The 22,394-nt window shown below is 58.2% G+C and overlaps 1 protein-coding gene across 1 annotated transcript; it reads left to right on the top strand.

The window, feature by feature from the left end:
- Positions 1-18,630: 18,630 nt before the first annotated feature.
- Positions 18,631-20,353, top strand: SMIM23 (small integral membrane protein 23). Its single transcript, XM_004611563.1, has 4 exons — positions 18,631-18,717; positions 19,656-19,707; positions 19,841-19,908; positions 20,144-20,353. The coding sequence occupies exons 1-4, from the start codon at positions 18,631-18,633 to the stop codon at positions 20,351-20,353; spliced, it is 417 nt and encodes a 138-aa protein (XP_004611620.1).
- The last annotated feature ends 2,041 nt before the right edge of the window (positions 20,354-22,394 follow it).

Consider the following 22,394-nt stretch of genomic DNA (forward strand, 5'->3'; position numbering starts at 1 on the left):
TAACCGTGGCTTCAAACTACTGTAGTGGAATGATGTGGAATTGGTGATTCATAGATTAAATCTGCAACTGTTCTTCTTGATTTTTTCTATTCCACCCCCTTCTTTTAGTTTTTCCAGTTTACTGCTACATACTTTACATAAATTTAGAATTCTTTTGTCTTTTTATTTGCTAAAAAAAGATCAATCATTTTGTCATCAAGAAATGTACGTCTAAGCACTACTTTTTGGTTAAAATTTGCTTTGGCTAGGCACTCAAATCTGCGTATCATGGAAAACCATTTTTTTAAGTGCCTATGGGCTAGAGCGATAGCACAGTGGGTAGGGCATTTGCCTTGCACTCGGCCAACCCGGGTTCAATTCCTCCATCCCTCTCAGAGAGCCCAGCAAGCTACCAAGAGTATCTCGCCCACATGGCAGAGCCCGGCAAGCTACCTGTGGCGTATTTGATATGCCAAAAACAGTAACAAGTCTCACAATGGAGACGTTACTGGTGCCCACTCGAGCAAATCGGTGAGCAATGGGATGACAGCGATACAGTGGTACAGTGATATGATATATCTTTTCTATACTTTCAATCACTTTAGAATTTAAAGTTTCTCAAAACATAATTTTTTAAAACCTGGGGGCTGGAATGATAGCATAGCTGATAGGGCGTTTGCCTTGCACGCGGCCGACTCGGGTTCGAATCCCAGCATCCCATATGGTCCCCTGAGCACCGCCAGGGGTGATTCCTGAGTGCAGAGCCAGGAGTAACCCCTGTGCATCGCCAGGTGTGACCCAAAAACAAAAAACAAACAAACAAACAAAAAAAACCTGCTGTGCTTTTTATAAAGTCCAGTTCGGCAATGTTTGTTCATGGGCTGGAGCCCTTAGTCCATTTTGTTTTTGAAATATTTTTATTGTGTTAAAAATTGCATAATTTGCCATTTTAACAATATTTTAAATGTACGGCTTAGTGGCACTGATTATAGTATTATATAAAATCGCTGCTATTTCTTTCCAAAACAGGCCTCCCCCAAACAGAAACTGTAATAACTAATGAATTCCCTGTCCTCCACCTCCCTTTCCTGGGATTCTCATTTCTGTCTCTGCACATCTCCACACTCCGGTTACCTCGAGCTGCTCAGCTTTCGGCTAGCCTCACTCAGCATCCTGCCAGCAGAGTCCATCGTGTTTGAACAGATGGATCCACCCGTGATCCCTTCCGAGGTTGGAACAATGCACCAGTTTCTCGGGCCACACTTCATGGGCCCCTGTGGTCCCTGAGGGGCTGAGGCTCCTCCCCCAACCCCTCCTTCCAGACTCTGCACCCCTCACCGAGTGAGGGGGTCCCCTCCCCACCCAGAGACTCTGCACCCCTCCCGGAGTGAGCAGGGTGGCTCCGGGACCCTCCACTGACAACAGCCCTTTAACACGCAGGCCCCAGAGGCAGCGAGGCTCTCTGTGCAGGGCTGAGCTGGGAGGTCCAGGTCCTGCGGGAAGAGAGTGGTAGGCTTTGCTAGCTAGAGTTGCCGTGGCCGCAGCCTCTGGCCTTGAGCCAGCAGAGAGCCTCCATGTGTTACCCAGAGCCCCGGGGACAAGGCGCACAGAAGGCAGTATCCGTCCCTCCTCGCCCAGAGGAGCTGGCCCGTGCTTCGGCCGTGCCCAGGCTGTCCTGGCTGAGTGGCCGGCCCCTGGCCGTGAGTAACAGAACAGCTTCTCGCGTCCAGTCCTACCCACTCTGCCAGCTCCGGACTTGGCCCGTGCCTGTTGGCTCTGCCACCCCTTGCTTGCTTATTGCCCTCTCTGCCCTTCCCCTACCCACTTCTCTCCAAAACACAACCAGTTATAATCTCAGCTTTTACACCAAGGGGACTTTTCTAGGAGGTTCCTGAAAGGCCCTGTGCTTGGCTGCCTCCACACCCTGGTGAGTCAAGGTGGACAGGCCCAGCATGGTCTCTGCGCGGTTCCCCCAGGCTAGGCAGGGCCAGGGGTATCCCCGGACACCACCAGGTGTGGCCCCACCCCCTGCCTCCCTGGAAGAGCCTGCGCTGGGGACCCAGTGAGGAGTGGTCTCTGCCGCTGAGACACAAAACAGCGCAGCAGGGAGGGCCCAGCCTTGCATGCGGCAGACCCGGATCCAATCCCTGGTCCCCACATGGTCCCCAGAGCCCCTCGAGGAGTGACCCCTGAGCACCATCAGAAATGGCCCTTAGGGGCTGGAGCAATAGCACAGCAGGTAGGGCGTCTGCCTTGCACGCGGCCGACCCGGGTTCGATTCCCAGCATCCCATATGGTCCCCTGAGCACCGCCAGGGGTGATTCCTGAGTGCAGAGCCAGGAGTAACCCCTGTGCATTGCTGGGTGTGACCCAAAAAGAAAAAAAAAAAGAAACGGCCCTTAAACAACACCACCACAGTTCCGAAGTAACCTTCCTTGGGGCGTGAGCTACAGCACAGCGGCGGGCGCTTGCCTTGCATGCTGCCCACCCAGGTTCCGCCCCCAACTGCCCCCCACCCAGAGGTGAGCCCTGAGCACAGAGGCAGGAGTGGGCCCTAAACACTGCCAGGTGTGGCCCAGAAACTCAAAAATAAATACATAAAAGCAATGAGTTTCTCTGCAGGCTGCCTGGACACACTGTCCTCATCCTGTCCTGGCCCTCCCTGGCCAGCTGAGTGGAAGTGCCCGAAGTCCGAAGGGCCCAAAGTCCCCAGGCCACCAGGCAGGTGAGAACCACAGGGCCCCTCCCACTGTCCTCAAAGGCCACGCCCGGACAGTCCCTGAAGTGGGGCGCATGGGACCCGTGCGGGGACGGGGGCCGAGCTGGTCACCCATTTCTCCTCCTCACCCTCTTCCTGTCTTCTGCAGGTGGAATTCAGTGGGCCGGCCCCCACAGCACCCCATCCCACCCACAGCCCCGGACCCCGTTCTCCAGGCTCAGCGGGGAAGAGCTCCAAGGAGCCCCCGCCCCACCGAGGGGTGCAAGAAATCACGTTTTCTTCACAGCCTCCGAGAGGTCACATGTGCGTTGGGGAAGGTGGTGGGAGAGCTGCAGGGGACGCTAATCAGATGCAGCTGGTCTCCAGCTGATGGCTGGGATGCACGCATGCGCGCGCACACACACGCACACATGTACACACACACACACACACATGTGTGCGTCTAGAGCGGGGCGGCTGCCAACGCCTTGCCTGGCAGACCAGAAACATTTTCGTGGTTTCTAAATCGGATCCAGTCCATCTTGGGATGCTTCCCAGGTTCAAGCCCCTCTGGGTCAGGTGCCCGCCCTGGCCACACCCTCAGGCCGCCCTGCCCAGACTGCACACCCCGTGATGCCCGTCGGTGGGCCCAGGTCACCTCTGACGCGGGTCCCTCGTGCAGGACAAAACGCTGCCTCCCGTCCCGCTTTCCTCTCGCTCTCCTGGAACTCCTGGGGTGGGAACGTGACCGCTTCCCTCAGGCCCCCTGCCGTGCCCCCTCCCCAGCCTCCCTGCCAGAAAAGTTCCCTCTTTGGCCTTGACCTTGGCCGGCCTCTGGCCAGCTGAGCATATCTCAGAGGGACAACTGTCTCCCTTCACTCCTGGGCCCCGCCGGAGACCCCTGGCTAACTGGTACTATAAACGCGTCACACAATCCCTGTCCAATTCGGAACTGGCACCTGGACATCGTCTTTCCCTCTGCCCTCTCAGCCTTGCCCGCGACTGCTGGGGCTGGGGGGTCTGTGAGTGGGGCGGGGAGGGGGTTTCTGCGCCATGATTCGGGAGTTCAGAGCGACAGCACAGCAGGGAGGGCGTTGGCCTCGCCCACGACCGGCCCAGGGTCAGTCTCCGGCATCCATAAGGTGCCCTGAGCCCCTCCAGGAGGGATCCCTGAGCACAGAGCCAGGAGGAAGCCAGAGCACTGCGGGGTGTGGCCCCCAAACAAACACACAAAACCCCCCAAAAAGGCTCTGGCCGGCCCTCCCGAGGCGGCTGCGGGGTTTCCTTCTGCTTGCTCGGCCAACCCGAGTCACTGCTTGTGCTGCTGTTGTTTGGCCATCCTGGCTGTCCTTGAGGCACACGGGGGTCGCTCCTGGCGGGCTGCTGGGGACTGAGCAGGGGCCAGCTGCATGCCGGGCGGGTGCGGGACCTGCTGCGCCAGGCTCACTCTCCCCACCCCTCCCGTCAAGCACCCCCCCGCAGGGCTCTCTGGAACCATCTGCCCCCACGGCCCGAGACGGCCAGAGCTCCGGCCTCCTCGGCCTGTCACCCCACTGTGCACCCCCACCCATGGCAGGGAATGTGTCAGAGCAAGGGAGGGGCACATCGGCGGGTGGGGTGGCCCACGGGGTTCGGAAAATCCTCTGACGTGTCAGGGGCGGGGGGAGGTCTGCGGGGCTGCAGCCGGCCACCAGCCCCCCTCCCGGTCTCCGGGCCTTTCTGTCTGAGCCGCTGGCCTTCACGGCGCAGGCCACAGGAAATCACATCTGAAATGCCTGGACGGTATTTTTATACTGTTCACTTTTTCCTTTTCTTTTCATCTTTTCGGGAAGGGGGGGGCAGAGAGGAGCAGGGGGAGGGGTGTGCTGCTTCTTCTTGATTTATTGTTGTATTATTCTATTTTTAAACCAAGACATACTTTCCCATCAGACTCTTTAATGTAACTCATATGAAAATTAGTGTTGGGTGGACCTCAGTCGGCCGGCCGGGCGGGATCCAGTAGGAGCTGACTCCCGGCGCAGATGCTTATCTGAACCCACCCCCAGCTGCAGGGAGGGGGGGGCGGCTGGGAGGGTGGTCCACTCCCTCTGTGCGAGTGGGGGGCCCTGCTGGGGCTGGCGCTCCCCTCTGGCCAGCACACCCCTCACTCCCGTGCCGAAAAGCACTGGCCCCGGGCTCGGGGACAGCCTCGCTGCCAGCCTCGCTGACCGGAGCCCTCGAGGAACTTTCCTTCTAGCACCGTAAGAGCAACCGTAAGGTCGGGCCAGGGCCAGGGCCACGGGCCTTGCATGCGTGAGGCCTGGGCCCACAAGCTCTCCCTCACCCACCTTCCACGACAGCAGCTGCAACACTGCTGCCTCCCCGACCCTGACCACACACACACACTCGCACACACACACACGCGTGCACACATATACATGCACATGTATGCATACACCTGAAAACACACATACGCACACACAAACATGCATGTGGCACACAAATGACACACATGCACACGTATACCTGCACACGATGCACATACATAAAAATACATATGCACAAATATGCACATGGTGCACACATGACACTCACATGCACATACAGACACACATGTACAGGCACATGCACACATGCACAGTATACACACGATACATACACACATGCACATGCATGCACACACACACAGAGCACGGCCTCTCCAGTCTGAGTATCACCAGGAGTGACGCCCCCCACACACTCGCTCCTGAGACAGCCTGGGAGGTCACCCCGCCTCTCCCACCATCAGAGGGAAACTGGCAGGGTGACAGGGGCTGGGGAGGCGGGAGGGGCCCACGATGGCGCAGGACTCATCTCCCTCTCCCTCGTCTCTTCTCCCTGTGCCCCAGTGGCAGAGGTCACCAAGGGCCACGCTGCCACGTGGCCTGGCAGTCACACCATGGGCTTCGGGACCCCCTCCGTGCTGTCTCCCTCCTGAGTTTGCTCCCCGGCCTCCTGGGGGTGTCCAGGCTCCCCCAAGGCCCCGAGGAGAGTAGGGCCCAGTCCTGCCCGACAGCGTCTCCTCCTACCCCTCCGTCCCCTGGGCCTCTCAGCCCACTGTCTCCGCCTGTGGTCACGGCACCCGGCGGCCCCTCCCCGAGCATGGCGCAGCACCCCGCTTCCCGACCTCAGCACCCCGCTTCCCGAGCTCAGCACCCCGCTTCCCGAGCTCAGCACCCCGCTTCCCGACCTCAGCACCCCACTTCCCGACCTCAGCACCCCGCTTCCCGAGCTCAGCTTGAGGCCGGGTGATAACACAGGGGGTGAGGCCCTGGCTCTGCTCCAGGCGCACCTGAGCCTGATCCCGGCCACCACCCGCGGTCCCCTGAGCCACGCCAGGAACGACCCCTCAGCGCAGAGCCGGGTCAGCCCTGGGGAGAATTCTGTGGGTGGGACCCCGATGACAACGGCTTCTGCTCGCTCCCACAGGCCTCCTCTCCAGGGGGCGCCCAGACGGGCGGCCTCCGAGCTTCAGAGGACAAGGACAGCACGAGGGACAGCATGGCAGGCCAGGGGCTTGCTCTGCACGGGCCCCACTGGGAGTGCTCCCTGAGCACCAGGCCAGGAGGAAGCCCTGGGCACGGCCAGGGGTGACCCAGTCAAGACAAGGCCAGGAGGCGGGGATGCGGGGGGGGGGGGGGGGGAGAGAGAGACAAAGGAGAGAAAAGCACAGACAAGCTGAGGGGAAAGGACAGAGCCCAGACATCTCTGAAAGTGGCTTCAGGGAACCTTACAGGGAACTAACCAGAGAGGAAACCGAAGTCACAGAAGCGTCTCAAACTGACATTCTTTCTGGAGGTTCAGGAGAATTAAATTCATATAAAAATGATTAACTGAAGAAAAAAAAGTATCAAGAACAAATCTTGAGCAATTATTGTAGCGGGGGTGGGGGGGTGGGGAGGAAACAGAGATGAAAGCATAGACTGGTATTCCAATGAATTAAAAGCACACCAGAAAAATGTTTTTAAAAAGAGACTAAAATTCCAACCTATTATTTCAAAATAAGTTAGGAGAAAAAAGACCATTAAGAGAAACATAAATCAAAATTTTAAAACCTCGGAAATGAGATGACAGAATTCAAGTCAGACTTAGACATGAAAGGGGAAAATACATATGTGTGTATATATAAATACCAAACAGAGGTAACCTTAAGTGCAGACAGCACAACAGAAACACCTGCGAGAAATAAGGGCAAGAGGGAAAAAGTCAGTAGACAATTTTTAAGAGATAAAATAACCTGAAAGCGACAAGTACCGCATGGAACAGCAAAGAAGATCCAACGTAGCAATAAAAGCATCGTCCGGAGAATAGTTACTGCTGGCAAGTCACACGTTCACGGCTGGCAACAGTTACTAGATGACCACTGGCACTAGTGAGATGTTACCAGTGGAGAGAAACCCACCGCTCTCTAGAGAAACGCTGACCCTCGCCACGAGCCCACGACACAGACCAGCCCCGAGTATCTGAACGCTCGGAGAGCCTTCACAGCCATCGAGACTGCTGATGCCACCAGGACAGACAGACGCTCCCATCTGCCCCAGACAGGGCCGTGGGACAGACAGACACAGGGCGGGAAGCCCGCTTCATCACTGGGCTCCTGGTACACGTTAGGGAAAACTGCCTGCTTTGGGGCCAGGTTGGTGATTAGGCTGAGGTCAAGGGGAAATAGAGAAGCAGTTCCCCGTCTTTGTGCAGAGACACAGACAGACAGATAGACAGAAGCAGCTGCCAGTATGTGATGAAACATGAGGTCTGGGGAAGCTGCTCCCCAGAGGTTGCTGATAGCCAGCTCGGCAGGTACGGCACCTGCCTGACACACAGCCTAACCGGCTTCAATCGCCGGCATCCCACACGGTCACCCAACCACTACCAGAAACGATTCCTGAGCGTGGAGCCAGGCCAACCCCTGAGCACTGCTGGGTGTACCCCTCCTCCGCTCTCCACCCCCATCAAATAAAAGAGGAGCAGGTGATGGCTGGGAAAGTCAGAACACAGCCACCTCGGGAGGGCTGGGGCGGGGGGGGGGCAGACTTCTAGTTCTCACGCCAGCTGCAGCCCCCAGAATGCCCACTTTTATGACAAGGTGCAAGGAGATACATGTGGTCGGTGCCATCTTTCTTGGTCTATAGTGTTTGTCTACAACTTTATACAATTAAAGGACAGTGTCTGGCCCGAGGATGCTTCTGCCCGCCCACAAATGGGGAGAGGGGGAAGGGGGACAGGGGCAGGGACACAGGCAACGATCCCCCATAAACCAAGAGAAGATTCAGACTGAAGGCACTTGCCGAGCCTGGCTCCAATCCCTGGCACCGCACGGCCCCCAGAGCACCACCAGGGGTCGCTCCTGAGCCCAGAGCCAAGAACAGCCCCTGAGCACAGTTGGGTGCGGCCCAAACCCCGACCCCGACCCCCACTCCCAGCCACCAACGGCATTTCATCATTAATGACTTTCCAAAAGGGCAGAGAAGGGCACATGCGTTCGACAAATACACATTTACTTCAGAGACAGACAACCACCCTCAGCTTAATCTGCGATTTCAGAGGCAGGAAAATGAACTTGCTTGTCCTGAAAGAAATGGACACGTATCCCCCAGAGTATCACACACGAGCGCACGCGTACCCCTCTCCTTGGTAGCCCCGCTCTCTGACGTCTAAAGAATGGTTGTTCCTTTCTGCCTGAAAGACTGCATTCGCGACTGAGGGGGTGCTCGCCTGCTCGAGGGACCCGGGGGTGGGGGGCCTTTGACGCATTAAAACCTAACCAGGGTGTAGTAACCATAAACTCCAGCTGCCCTTCGAGGGAGACGGATATCCTCTAAGATTGATGTCTGGCGGGCGCAAAGCAAATGTGGAAGACGGAGTTTTCTGAGACGTCCTGGCCGTGCTCCACCCCACACAGAATTCCTGTTTGCATCAGCCTCAGCTGCAGACCCTGGGAAGGTTAAGGGAAACCTCTCTGCAGCGCAGGTCAACCCGCTCCCCGGCCCGGCCGCCCCCAGCCAGCCCCCCTCGGGGCGTGCGCAAACCCGCCCTCTGCAGTCCAAAGGGCCAGGCCCCGGGGTCTCGGGCGGCGTCCAGGGGCAGGGCTGATGGCCTGCTCGGAGTCAGCTGCGGGTCCCCAGAACTGTGGCGGGAGATCATAAAAACACCCCGCATCGATCTTCGCCAGGACATGGTGGAAACCACTGGAAAAAATCGGGCTTCGGGAAGGGGTGGGGAAGGGAGTGGGCCTATTTTGAATGAACCTGAAAGAAAATACTTCCCAAACCTTCTCTCAGAAGGCGATTTCACTTCCAATTTTTTTTTTCTTTCCCCTAAGGTTGGAAAAAGTTGAGCAAACGAGAACTATAGACACTTGTTGATAGAAGGTTTTTCCTTCTTTAATTGCTGTTTTGGTTTCGTGAGAGAAAAGCCTCATAAAATAAAAAGCTCACTGCCAGGCCGGGCGGCCGCCGGGGCTCCCGAGAGCCCCCCAGAAAGGGCTGACTCGACTCTGGCCGGCCCCCGGGCGCCCCAGCCCTGAGCGTGCGTGGAAGCCGCCGTTCCCACCCTCCGCTCCCAGGCTCCGAGTCCATCTGAGACCACTTCCCTTCCCTGAACCGTGGGGCCGTCTGGCCGCTGGCAAGCATTCCAGACAAGTGGTTTTCTGTGCGGCCAAGTTCTGGCCTGACTCTTTGATTGGAAAAGTATCTATTTCACGAAGGGTGATAGGCCCCTGGATACATTCTCACCAAAAAACCCCATAAACCAATACTTGAAATGCCAGGCGCGAGTTGTAGGGAATTCTTTGGTCTGCCTTCAAGGACGCAGAGCCTCGCAAAGGTCTTCTCTCTGGCAGGCTGCGAGGCCTGGCACCGGGAGCCAGCCCCGCGGGGCCGCGCGCAGACTCGGTTCAGGCCTGGGTTCGAATCCCCTCTCTGACTCTGGGCTACAGGACCGGACGTCCCCGTGGCAGAATGGGGGGCACTGACCTCAGCCCAGCCGGGGAGACAAGGGCTCCTGAGAAAACAGTGCTGGCCACGGGCTTGCACTTAGTGGACTATGAAATCTCGGGTTTGCACCAAGGAGGCCTCCCCACGGCTAGAGCACTACGTCTAGGAACTATTCAGGGTTCTGTTTCTTTTTTTTTTTCTTTTTGGGTCACACCTGGCAATGCACAGGGGTCACTCCTGGCTCTGCACTCAAGAACTACTCCTGGCAGTGCTCAGGGGACCACATGGGATGCTGGGAATCGAACCCGGATCAGCCGAGTGCAAGGCAAACGCCCTCCCCGCTGTGCTATCGCTCCAGCCCCCGAGTTTTGTTTCTTTTTTAAAATGGTTCTGGTTTTGATTTTTGGGGGCCACCCCCGGTGGTGCTCAGGGGTTACTCCTGGCTCTGCACTTGGGAATTAGTCCTGGGGACCGTATGAGATGCTGGGGATCGAACCCGGGTCGGCCACATGCAAGGCAAGTGCCCTCCCCACCGTGCTGTCTCTCTGGCCCCATGCCTAGAAGCTTGCCAACCACGTCCCCCCAGCTCCGCGCCCCGCCCCACGCCCTGCACACACCAAGGCCCCGTGTCCAGACATGTGAGCTGTCCCATCTCCCAGCCCCTTGGGAACCAATGTCTGGGTCTCTCTGGGCCGCCACCTCTGCCGGAGCCAGCCAGCGAGCCTGGACATCCCCCCTTCGGGCAGGAAGGTCATGCAAGGGCCCCACGTCCAGAGAGGGCCGGCCCGGCGCGAGAACACCCTTGCTCCGTCTCTGGCAGACACAGGGAGAAGAGGCAGAAGCCCCCAGACAACACAGTCGGCTTAGGTAGTCGCACAGCTGGCCCCTCGCCCTGGGGCTCCATGGCCAGCCCTGGGGGTGCCCTGCCATGGTGCCTGACCACAGGGCGGCCGGCCACAGAGCCAACTCCTCTGGACTTCACACGCATGGGGTCTTCCTTGTGCAGGCCCTGGGGAGGGGTGCGGGGAGGCCTTGAACTCCATGGTGTCCGGAGGAGCCCCTGAGTGCCCTCAGCCTCAGTTTCCCTGGCTGCCTCTCCCCAGCCTCGGGGCTACAGAGCACCGCCAGGAGGGCGAAGAAGCTGCCCAGGGAGGGTGGGCGCTCTGGCTCAGCGTCCAGCAGAGACGGCCCACGCCAGCCCACACGCACCCCCATCTCCCCGGGGGCTGAGGGGACGCTGCAGCCCGGCCTGCAGCCCAGGGCCCCCGGCATGAGCGCGAACAGGGACCCTGGCGCCCTGCACCCCCCCCCCGACCCCCGGCACTGTCTGCTCTCCCGCGGGCCGGCGTCGAGGGGAGCCCAGCTCTACGCCCCACTCCCAGCGTGTGCCACTGCCGGCTTTCACGGGAGGGGCATCGGTCCCGGGAGGCAGGCAAGAGGGGTTGGGATTTTGTCTGTTTCTCAGAGGCTGCTGAGCACCGGCTCCGGGCGGACCCGAGGCCACGGGTTGGACCCCCAGAGCGACCCACGTGTGCGCCGAGACTGCAGAGACCTGCCAGCGAGGGTGAGTCTCACTGGCGCTCGACCGGGATGTGCCAGCACCACAGCTGACGGGCAGGCCCAGGGCCAAATGTGTGACAACTTCCACACACGCGCGCGCGCGCACACACACACACACACGCACACACGCATGCACACACACCCCTTTTCAGAACCCTGACACGAGAATGCCAGTCAGCCCTCGGGCCGGCTCAGTCACCTCCGGCCGCTGGGCTGTCCCCTGCTGGCAGCGCCCTGCTCCTGAGACCCGTGTCCGCTCCAAACACCCCCAGCACCATGCGCAGACCTGGGGGGAAGCAGGAGGCCCCAGGAGACTCTCCCTTGCTGAGGCCAGCGCCCCTGCCCCCAGCCTGAGCCCTGGCAGGTGGCTGCTGCTGAAGTCACGAGCAGGGGGCCCGAGTGTCTGTCCAGGCTCCCGGGCCAGGCCGGCCACTGGTTCATTCATCTGCAGACAGACCCAGACCACATCTGAGACAGGCTGCACACAGCCACCTCCGCCTCCCCCAGCTCACCACCAAATGCGCACGCACGCACACACGTGCATACACACACATATGTGTGCACAGCCATGCATACACACATGCACACACATACGCGTGCACACATGTGCATACACACATATGTGCACACATGCATACACAAATACACATGCACACACATGCATACACACATATATACACACATGCACAGACATACGCGTGCACACACGTGCATACACACATATATGCACATGTGTACACACATATGTGTGCACACACATGCATACACATCAGACACACACACACACATACACGCTCTTTTTCCTTCTTTCTTCTTGGCCTCAGGACCCAAAGTATTCTGGACATATTTTTCATTTTTCCAAATATCAATTGCTCTTTTATTCCCCTCCGAAGCAGTGAGTAATAAGAGTTGTGTCTGGTCCTGAAATTCCGACTGAAATAAATGAGCCCAATGACCAGCAGAGGTGCCTAGAACAATAAGGGCAGAGTACTTGGCAGATGACAAAAGGTCCCCTGGACGGGGGTACAGTAAGTCTAGAAGCGCGTTCGGGGCGGGTGTAATGACCCGTCCAGGCAGCAGCACGGCTCATAAATTAATCCTGCTCTCCCCTGCTCCCCCCTCGAACCCTCTGCTTAATGGGGCATGCGGCGGGGTGTGTGGGGCGTGGCCCCCATCCCCAAGGGCGGCCCTGACAAGGCGCGTTTGCGCCTCACTTGTCAGCTGTCCGGGGCACCGTGGGCTGCGGTGACAGAGCAGGGGGAGGACGAGGGCTTCGGACGCGGCCCCCCGCCCGGAGCAGCACACAGACAGGACCGCCGCTGCCTGGGCCCCGGTCACCTGGCGCTGCGGCTCAGACCCGCGTGCGGGCGGGAGGCGAGAGGACATGGGGCACCCAGCCCCACTCCCCGAAGGTCTGTGTGAGGGGCTCCCGGGCCCTGCAGGTGTGAAATGAACCAGGGGCCGCGCGGACGCCCTCCTGTCACGGCCTTGACCCCGCCGGCGAGGGCCCCAGGCCACTCGGCAATGCTAGTCCGGGAGCTGGGGAAGACAGCGCCAGGAAGGATCCGGGCCGGGCTGCGTGTGCTCTCTCCCCGCCGGTAGGGCCAACACTCTTCTGGCCGGCCAGGGCAGTTCCCCCCAAGCATGGCGTCGAGAGCTGGGTGTGGACGTGCCATCAGAGGGCTCCAGACCGCGGCCCTGCCGCTCACGAGCCGTGAGAAGAACTTTGGGAAAGTGATTGGAAACCTGTGGGCCTCAGTCTCCTCCTCTATAAAACGGGATGACATCTCCCGCCAATGTCAGCTGTGACGATGACACCAGGAGCCAACACGTGGTGAAACAGGCTCCTCAGTGCTGGGGACTCAGTCGTTTCTGGGGACAGTTCTGGCCCCCAAGCAGTGTGAAGGGGGCCAACAGCCCCTCCTGGTGCTGCACAGCCAACGAGGCTTCCGGGGCCACATGGCGCTGCGGGGGCCAGCAGTGCTGGGGGCCACAAGGGCTGTACCCCACAGTGCTGGGGCGGGGGCCGCATTGGGTGCCAGGGATCGTACTAGGGCCCTTAAGCATGCCAGGCGTGTGCCCCCTGCTGCACTGTCCCCTCGCCCCCCCCCAACACCATGGGCCATGAGGACAAGGACAGGCAGAAGCAGGGGTGTGGGTGACAGGATGGCGGGAGGTGGAAACCAGGGTAGTCCCGGGGCTGGAGGGGAGAAGGGAGCCCACGAAACGTGTGACACGTCTGCAAGATGAAGGGGGATACTGCCTCGGCTTAAGGCAAGCCGGAGCGGCAGGTGGGAGGGCCCCGGGGCCGAAGCCCACGCACAGGCGAGTCTCCAGGGCTGCCGGGAACCCTGCGGGGGTGGGCCGCCTTCGGGAAGGCCAGGCCCTGGGCAGCGCCGGGGACGGCCCCGCTCTGCACATTCAGTGACGGTCCCGGAGCCACGCTGGGTCTGAGGAGAGGACCGCAGGGCCCGCAGCTCACACGGGCCCCTGGCCTGACTCACACATGCGGTCGGAAGCTGCTCATCACCCGTCCCTGCAACTAATCTTTTTTTTTTTTTTTTTTTTGCTTTTTGGGTCACACCTGGTGATGCACAGGGGTCACTCCTGGCTCTGCACTCAGGAATTACCCCTGGAGCTGCACTCAGGAATTACCCCTGGCAGTGCTCATACGGGATGCTGGGAATCGAACCCGGGTCAGCTGTATGCAAGGCAAACACCCTACCCGCTGTGCTATCCCTGCAACTAATCTCAGCACTGGTAGGTGACAGGCTGCAGTACCGTCACCGGGTCACGGCGGCTCAGAAGGCGGGACCCACCCCAGCTGCACAACTTCAGGACGGAAGGTGCACAGCTGCCCATGGAGGTGGCCAGACGTGGCCCCCCGGAAAAGGGACATGCGACAACCAAAAATTAATCCCGAATAAAGCATGTCACAGTGCGCTTTTTGCAGTGCGTATCCGGGCCACGTCTCAGAGTGATAAGGGGTCACCACGGGGGGAAAGTCTGAGTGGAAAAAAGTTTAAGCAGCCCTGATCTAGAGAATATATAATAAATTAACATTATTAACTCCTAACATGTGGGAAACTCATCACTGCTTCACATGTACACGTCGGTGGTGGAGTTTCTGAAATGGGAGAAGTCCAAGGAAAATGAAATATTTGAGGCTGGAGGGCTAGGACAGCAGGCAGGGCATTTGCTTCGTATGGAGCCAGCAGCCAGCGCAGGTTTCATCTCCAGTCCCCCACACTGCCCCCCACGGCCACCAGGAGCGTCCCTGAGAGCAGAGCCAAGAGTAAGGGCTGGACACCACTGGGTGCGCCCCCACACACACACACTCACAAAGTGGAGAAAGTGAAATGTTTAAATAGGCACTTAAGGAAGAATCTATTTTGTATAGCATCTGTATGAGAAAATCTCAGGGTTCTGATAAAAGAACAAAAGGACACCCAAAAGATAAGCGGGAATAGACCATGTTCGACAACAGGAACGAAGTCAACTTTCTCCCAAAGGCCTCTAGAGACCCGGATGCAATTCCTATCCTGTCCCAGCAGCGGTCTTTCCTTGGGGGGCGGGGGGAGGGGCACAGAGATGCCTCATCCCAAAGTTTATCTGAAAAGTCATAAGCTCCAGAATTGCTGGAACAATCCTGAAAAAGGAACAAAGTGGAGGAAATCACCCTTGTCAACTGAATTAAGGCTTGGTGAACGGCTACAATCGTGGAACCCGCAGGGCAAGGCTGGAGGCTGAAACCCAGGTTGGAGCAGCCACTGATTCGAACCAGAGGGAAACATTAATACAATGAAACAGGGCGCTGAAACATTGTAGACTTCAAGGTAAGAAGAAACAAAGTAGAATGAAACATTCATACCAGGATAGATACAATGACACGGGGAACCCAGACAGGACCCAGACATGATTGCCAGAGACTTTTCAAGAAGGAATTGTGACAAAGGCGAAAGGGTGACTCCAAGGGAAGGGCGGCATTTCCGACAGTCCGTCCTGAATGAACAGGCACCAGTTAGGGAAAGAGCTTCAGGCCCAGAGAGTCCGGAGGGGCCAAGAGCTGGTCATACATGCTGCCAACCACAGTTTGATCTGGCATCGTACGGCTCCCCGGACCCCACCAAGAGCAGAAGTAAGCCCTGAGCACCTTTGGGTGTTACTCAACACTCCCCACCCACCCACCCACAAACACAAAATGAGCCTAACCCTCTCACTATGCTAAAATTATTTTTTCTCAAATAGATCATGAATGATACTATAAAACATCAAAATTAGGGGCTGGAACAATATAGTAAAGCAGGTAAGGCCCCCAACCTGGGTTTGACCCCCAAAATCCCATACGGTTCTCCTGAGCCCCACCAGGAATGATCCCCAAGTGTGGAGCCAGGAGTAACTCCCGAGCATCACCTGGTGTGGCCCCAAAACCAAATTAATAAATTATAAGTTACATTCTTTTTTTTGTTTGTTTGTTTTTTTGTTTTTGGGTCACACCCGGCGATGCACAGGGGCTACTCCTGGCTCTTCACTCAGGAATTACTCCTGGCGGTGCTCAGGGGAGCATATGGGATGCTGGGATTAGAACCCGGGTCGGCCGCGTGCAAGGCAAATGCCCTACCCGCTGTGCTATCGCTCCAGCCCCAGTTACATTCTTTTTAAGAAGTCTATTTCTAAGACTAAGCAGAGTTCTTAAAACTGAAAACTAGATGATGATTTATGAAGGAAAAAATTAACAAACTGAACCTTATCAAAATTCAAGTAATTTTTCTCTGCAAAAGTCCACATGAAGAAGCTAAAGGAACAGGAGGCCCACTCACTACTCTCGGCGCCCAGCGGCTTCTTGCAGAGATGCCTCTAGACTGTGAACTAAGCTACAGCCCCATGCCGCCCCGGGAGGGGAAAGGTTTTTCTCTCTCGGCCTTTCCTTTCCCCAGCGGCCTGGCGACCCCATATTATAAGGCCCACTAAACAGAGGTACGAGCTTGCAATGTTGCGACTTCTGGCAGAAATTTCTCTGGGCTTAATTACTAAAACACCAGAAATCCAAAACCGCGCGGCCATGACAGTGGCTGTGCGACCTCTTATGCTCTTCATTATCAGCAATGGAAAACAAATCATCAAATGATGCCTTTTCGGAAGGTCTGATTGTTGGGGGGAAATTCCAAATGACAATAGTGAGTTTTCTGTTGAAACGTTGAATGTAATCCAAGTAAAGAGAGACTAAAGTGAAAATAATCAGTCACACAGGCAGGGGTGGCGGGGTGGGATGGGGGGTATACTGGGGTTCTTGGTGGTGGAACATGTGCACTGGTGAAGGGATAGTGTTTGATCATTGTATTGACTGAGACTTAAACCTGAAAGCTTTGTAACTTTTCACATGGTGATTCAATAAAAAAAATTTTTTTTTTTTAAAAAGAAGAAGCTAAAGGAAAAGGCTGCAAACTGGGAGCAAAGTATTCACAACCTGTCTGTGCAAATAAGGACTAGTACTGAGGAAACACAATGAACTCCCAAAACTCAGTGACCACGAGCCAACTCAACAGCCACTGGAGCCGGGGATGGCAATTAAACCCACAGTGGGCTACCATGATGCCAAAATGTCCAAAATTTAAAATGTGGGAATACCCAGTGCCGGTGAGCATGAGGAGAATCGTATCCCTCGGACACCGAGGCTGGGACTGTCTCACGGTACCACCATGGGGGGGGGGGGGAACGTCCCACAAAACTACCATGCAGTGGCCGGAAGGATAGTATAGTGGGTAGGGTGTTTGCCTTGCATGCGGCTGACCTGGGTTCAGTCCCTGGCATCCCATAGGGTCCCCTGAGCACCGCCAGGAGTAATTCCTGAGTGGAGCCAGGAGGAACCCCTGAGCATCGCCGGGTGTGACCCAAAAAAGAAAATAAAAACTACCACACAATTATCATATCGCCCAGAACCACCCTCTGAGGCATCCCAGAAAAATGAGAACTTCACTCCCATAAAAATCTGTACAAGGAATTCCGGATCAGCCCTATTCTTGAGTCCAAGGCTGGAAATGGTTCTGCTGTCTTCCCATGAGCGAACAGGCCAATATAACTGGGCTAGGGACGCCACAGAAAACCAGGTGCCAACCACGAGCGAGCCCCTGGGGAAGTACAAGTGACAGTCTGGACGCGTTTCCAAAGAATCCTGCGGAGGAATGAAAAACATCTTGGATGGGGAAGACGGCTCAGAACGCTGAAGTGCTTGCTTGCCTGCCCCGAGTCTGGCCCCTGAGCGCCCTGAGTCTCTCCCCACAGCCTGGCACTGCCAGGAATGGCCTTGGTGGCTCACAGCACACCTGAGCCAGAGGGCTGCTGCTGTGGAGGAGGGCTGCTGTGGTTTTGTGGGGTGTTTCCCAGAATGGTGGCACCATGGGTCAGTCCCAGCCACGATGTTCGAGGGGTGTGATTCTCTTCATGCTCACCAGCATCAGGTGTTTCCCTCATTTTTTGTTTTAGACATTTTGGCATTATGGCATCACACTGTGGGCTTAACCGTGGGGGACACTGGGTCCCCCTGTGATTTTGGGGGGTCAATGACTATCTCCACTCCGGGACTATCCAGGAGTGGTGGTGGGACTGGAGTTGGAATATTGAACGCTTGTAACAAATCATCAAGAACTTTGTAAATCAGTGTGTAAAGTGAGGTGAGGGCGGGGGCTCCAGGGGCCAAAGACGGCTCAGTGACCAGAGGTCAGGGCTCCACACAGGAGCATTGGGCTTGACCCTCACCACTGTATGACCCCCAGCACTGCCAGGAGCGACCCCTGAGCCCTGAGCACTACGGTGTGTTCCCCCCTGCCAATAAAAAGAAACAAATATGTTTTTACTGATATGAACTTTAAAAAACGATCTTTAGGGAGCTGGAGCAATAGGATAGTGGGTAGGGCATTTGCCTTGCATGCAGCAGACCCGGGTTCAATTCCCAGCATCCCATATGGTCCCCCAAGCACCGCCAGGAGTGATTCCTGAGTGCAGAGCCAGGAGCAACCCCTGAGCATTGCTGAGTGTGACCCAAAAAGCAAAATAAGTAAATAAATAAATAAGATTTTTTTAAAAAATAGTGGCTCTAGGGAGTTATATATAGAAAGAAAGCAGCAGGGTAAAGTGGGGGGGCATGAGGGAGCCCCCCACACCCCTCCAGCTCAGGCCTGAAGGCTGGGTACTTGCCCTAGTCCCCTTGGGGAGGGGTGGCCAGCCAGGAACATCATCTCTGGATGCGTCCCTTCCCCTTCATTATACTCTGCTGTGTATGGGGAGGGAGGGGACGAGCAGGCAGCAATGGGGGTGATGACCGCAGGAGGGCCTTGCTGGCCCCAGCTCTGTGACATCAGAGCTCAGGGCTGGAGGGACGCCTGGTGAGCAGGAAGCCAGAACAGCCCTCGGCCCGCCCTCAGCAGGGCAGGTGCTCCCGAGACCATGGTGATCCCACAGGCGGGCAGCAGGGGGCGCATGGCTGGCGAGCTGGTGGAGCGGAGGAGCAGCCCCGGTGAGGATAAGAAGCAGGTGAGGCCGGCAGGGGCCAGGACCAGGCTTGGGGTCTGACTCCCGGGCCAGACCCCGGGGGACCCAGCAGAGAGGGCTCAGCTCTTGGCGTGGGGACCCTCCGATTCCAGCAGGCTGCCCGGGAGGGGCAGACTGAGGGAACGGGCGTGTGAGCGGGTGCACAGGGTGACCCGGAGGGCTCGTCTCCCCGCCTCTGCAGGGTCTCGAAGCATTTGTTCCCAGGGCTGGGGTGCGAAGCTCAGAGGGGCCAAGTAACTCTTACTGTCCACAGCCTGGAACCACACACACACACCCAACACACACACACACACACACACACACACACACACACACACACACACACACCATGACTGAAATGTTCTCAAGACCTGACCTCATCCACAAACCCCAGCACCCCACAGGGCCCCCCAAGCCGGCCAGGACTGACCCCTGAGCATCGCCAGTGTGGCCCCCAAACAAAACAAAAGTAGATGAATCCAAGAGTCCACCTGTCCCTTGAGGATATTCTAGAACACACCAACCCTGTCCTGGGGTGACGAAGGCAGATTCGTGTTTCCCTCTGGCCATGGGGGGGGGGGTGGGTAAAGAGTGGGGTTACAAGGAACCTTCTAGAATCCCGGGCCTAGGTTCGTGCCAGGGTCTCCCCAGGGACAGATGCGCTGGTCAGAGCACACCCATGGGGACATCTCCGGTGCCTGCATGAAAGCTCACTGCAGACAGGGAAGGGGCACGGTGAAGCGAGGAAGAGGAGGGGGGTAGCGGGGGGCCATGGAAGGCCACAAGTTGCTCTATCCCTGACATCAGCCGCATTGGAGCGGGCGACAGCGAGAGGAGTAGGAAGGCGGGAGACAGGGCCTGGAGCACTGCTGAGCTGCAGCCCCGAGGGGGGAGCTGGCCTGCCCCCCCACCCCTCAGCCCTCCTCCGCTTCCCCCTGCAGACCCTGCTGACATTGCTGATCCTGGTGCTGTACCTGTGCACGGGCATGACGGGTGAGCGCCCTGGGGAGGGGGGGTGGCGGCAGAGCCTCTGGGCTGGGTCGTCTGGATCCGGTGCCTGCCCAGGAAGGCCGGGGGCCCCCTGCCACTCTCTGCCTCTCTTATGGGGGGCCTGTGCGTGTTGCAGGAAGAAGCTGGGAGGCATCCGAGAGAATCCGAGGGTGTAACTACGCCCAGAGCTCTGCGGCCGCCCCGGTAACGCGTCCGGGAAGGCACTGACCCAGGGCGTGTGGGGCAGTCCGGGAGGGCTTCCCAGAGGCGGCTCCGGCAAGCCGGTGGTTGGCGGCTACCTAGGAGTTAGCCGGGAGGGCAAGACGTGATCGGACTTGGGGCAGGGGGGGCGGAGGGCAACGCTGGGGGGAGGGGGGCAGGCAGGGGCGGTGGCCCGGCTTGACGAAAAGCTCTTGGCAGCCCGGGGGTCGCCTTGCAGGGACTGAGCTACCCGGCCAGCGAGCCCAGGGAGCAGCCCATGAAGGCCCTCCGGCGGTGGCTGAAGGACCACCTGCAGGCGTTCCTGGAGAAGCTGGAGGGGGAGGTGCGGGAGCTGGAGCGGCTGGTGCGGGAGCTGGAGGGCTGGCTGGACGCCCTGCTGGGGGAGCCCCCCGAGCCCCTCTGCTCCAGCCTCGGGGACCACGCGTGAGGGGCCGGGCGGGGCCCGGGGGGCGCGGCGAGGCGGACCCTGGAATAAAGAGCTGGGGCACTAGGTGCTGTGGGGGCCTCTGGCGGGGAGCACGTTCGGGACAGCCGGGGCAGGTGAGGACAGCGGGCAGGGGTGGGGCGAACGGCCTGCGTGCGCTTCCCAGGTGCTCTCTTGCCTGTGGACGGCCCCTCCCGAGCCCCCCCCCCCGTGCCACTTGGCCTCGCAGCGGGCACGGGGCTGTACACTGCGGGGTGGGGGGCACGGGTGCCCCTGGCCTGCTGACTGGGTGGGGTCCCTCGAGAAGATGCTGCGGCCGGAAGAAATGAGCCCACGTGGGGGGTCGTTAGATGAAAGACGCCCAGGCGTAAAGGGGGGCAGCAGATAAGATACGGCCCGTGTTGGAGGAGGCGCCGTGAGACCACCAGGAGGGGAAGCGGTGGGGGGGGGGTGCCGGGAAGGCTGCAGCTGGACCCCTCGCTGCTGTCCTCGCACTCTGCTCACAGACGGGCCATCGCCACAGCCCCCTCCCTGCTCGGCAACCCTGGGCCCGGGAGCCCCTCCCTCTGGGGACCGCCTTCTGATTCCAAGCAGGCCTCTGGCCGGCCCTCTCTCCCACCCCGGAGAGCACTCGAGCCAGAGCGCCCATTACGGGAACCGCCCACCTCACTGACGGCTCTTTCTCCCCCCCCCCCCCGCCCTCTGCCATGTTTTAATGGAGTCCCGCGCAGAAAGCATTCATTAGGGCCAACGCCGTTTCTGGGAAGTCCCGAGGGTCCCGTTTATGTAATCTCAGAGGCCGCCGGACACCAGGAGCCCCCAGCAGTGCACTTGCGGGAAGAGAGAACCGCCAGCCACCAGGGGCCAACGGGCTTCTGGGGGAGGAGCCTGGCTCCGTCAGCGGCTTCCGCCCGCACCTCAGCAAGTGCCCTACAGGGGGTGCTGGTGGGCACGATGACGTGCTCCTGTTTCCTCGGCCGTGCCTGGGGTCACACACCCCAAAGCATGCGTATCTCTTCTAGGAGGACTGGAAAGGGTTCTGGGGCAGCCAGCAGAAGGGCCTCAGAAATAAAGGCCAGGGGGGCTGGAGCCATAGCACAGAGGTAGGACGCTTGCCTTGCACGCGGCTGACCCGGGTTCGATCCCCAGCATCCCATAGGGTCCCCCGAGCTCCGCCAGGAGTAATTCCTGAGTGCAGAGCCAGGAGTAACCCCCGTCCAAAAAGCAAAAAAAAAAAAAATTTTAAACCCCAGGGCTGGAGCAATAGCATAGCAGGTAGGGTGTTTGCCTTGCACGCGGCCGACCGGGGTTTGAATCCCAGCATCCCATAGGGTCCCCTGAGCACCACTGGGAGTAATTCCTGAGTGCATGAGCCAGGAGTAACCCCTGAGCATCGCCGGGTGTGACCCAAAAAGAAAAAAAAATTTTTAAAACCCAAGAAATAAAGACCAGGCAGATGGCCTTTGAATAATTTTAGCCTGACACACACTGGGGATGCCAAGTTACAATCCTATTGTACGTGTCTGTGGACAGGTGTTACACTCCGTGTCTACAGGAGATAAATACCCAGAGATTTCATATGATAGCTTATGTGCAATACGGTCATGTATATTTATATGAAGGGGGAGACGAATAGGGAAAATAAAAGAAAATGAGGCTTGGACTCTGGAGGGGGGAAATATGTCGGTGGATGCTAGTGGTCTCTGAGCAGAGCTGTGAGGCCGCACAGGGCCATAGGACAGCCCCCCCCCCCCGCCCCCGGCCCACCAGGGACAGTGCCTGCAGCGTTGCGCCCTCCCTGATCGAAGGGGCTGCGAGGGCAGGAGGAAAGAGGCGCTGGCTCCTGCTGAGGGCGGGTGGCCAGTGGGAGAAAGTCCTGACCCGTCACCTGCTCTTCCCTCTGGGCATCTGGAGGGAGAGGTCAGCAGCTGAGGCCAAGGCAAGCTGGGAATCAGCTCTAAGGGACGGCTTTCTCCCCTCTGGCCCTTGTCTTTGGCTACTGCTGATTCACTTTTTTTTTTTTTTTTTTGCTTTTTGGGTCACA

Source organism: Sorex araneus, chromosome 2 (assembly GCF_027595985.1).
Source record: "Sorex araneus isolate mSorAra2 chromosome 2, mSorAra2.pri, whole genome shotgun sequence".
NCBI classification, from domain to species: Eukaryota; Metazoa; Chordata; class Mammalia; order Eulipotyphla; family Soricidae; genus Sorex; species Sorex araneus.

Coding starts and splice junctions, on each gene's coding strand:
- SMIM23 (XM_004611563.1), top strand. CDS start 18,631: ATGGTGATCCCACAGGCGGGCAGCAGGGGGCGCATGGCTGGCGAGCTG. Junction 18,718..19,655: donor CCGGTGAGGATAAGAAGCAG/GTGAGGCCGGCA, acceptor TTCCCCCTGCAG/ACCCTGCTGACATTGCTGAT. Junction 19,708..19,840: donor CCTGTGCACGGGCATGACGG/GTGAGCGCCCTG, acceptor TGCGTGTTGCAG/GAAGAAGCTGGGAGGCATCC.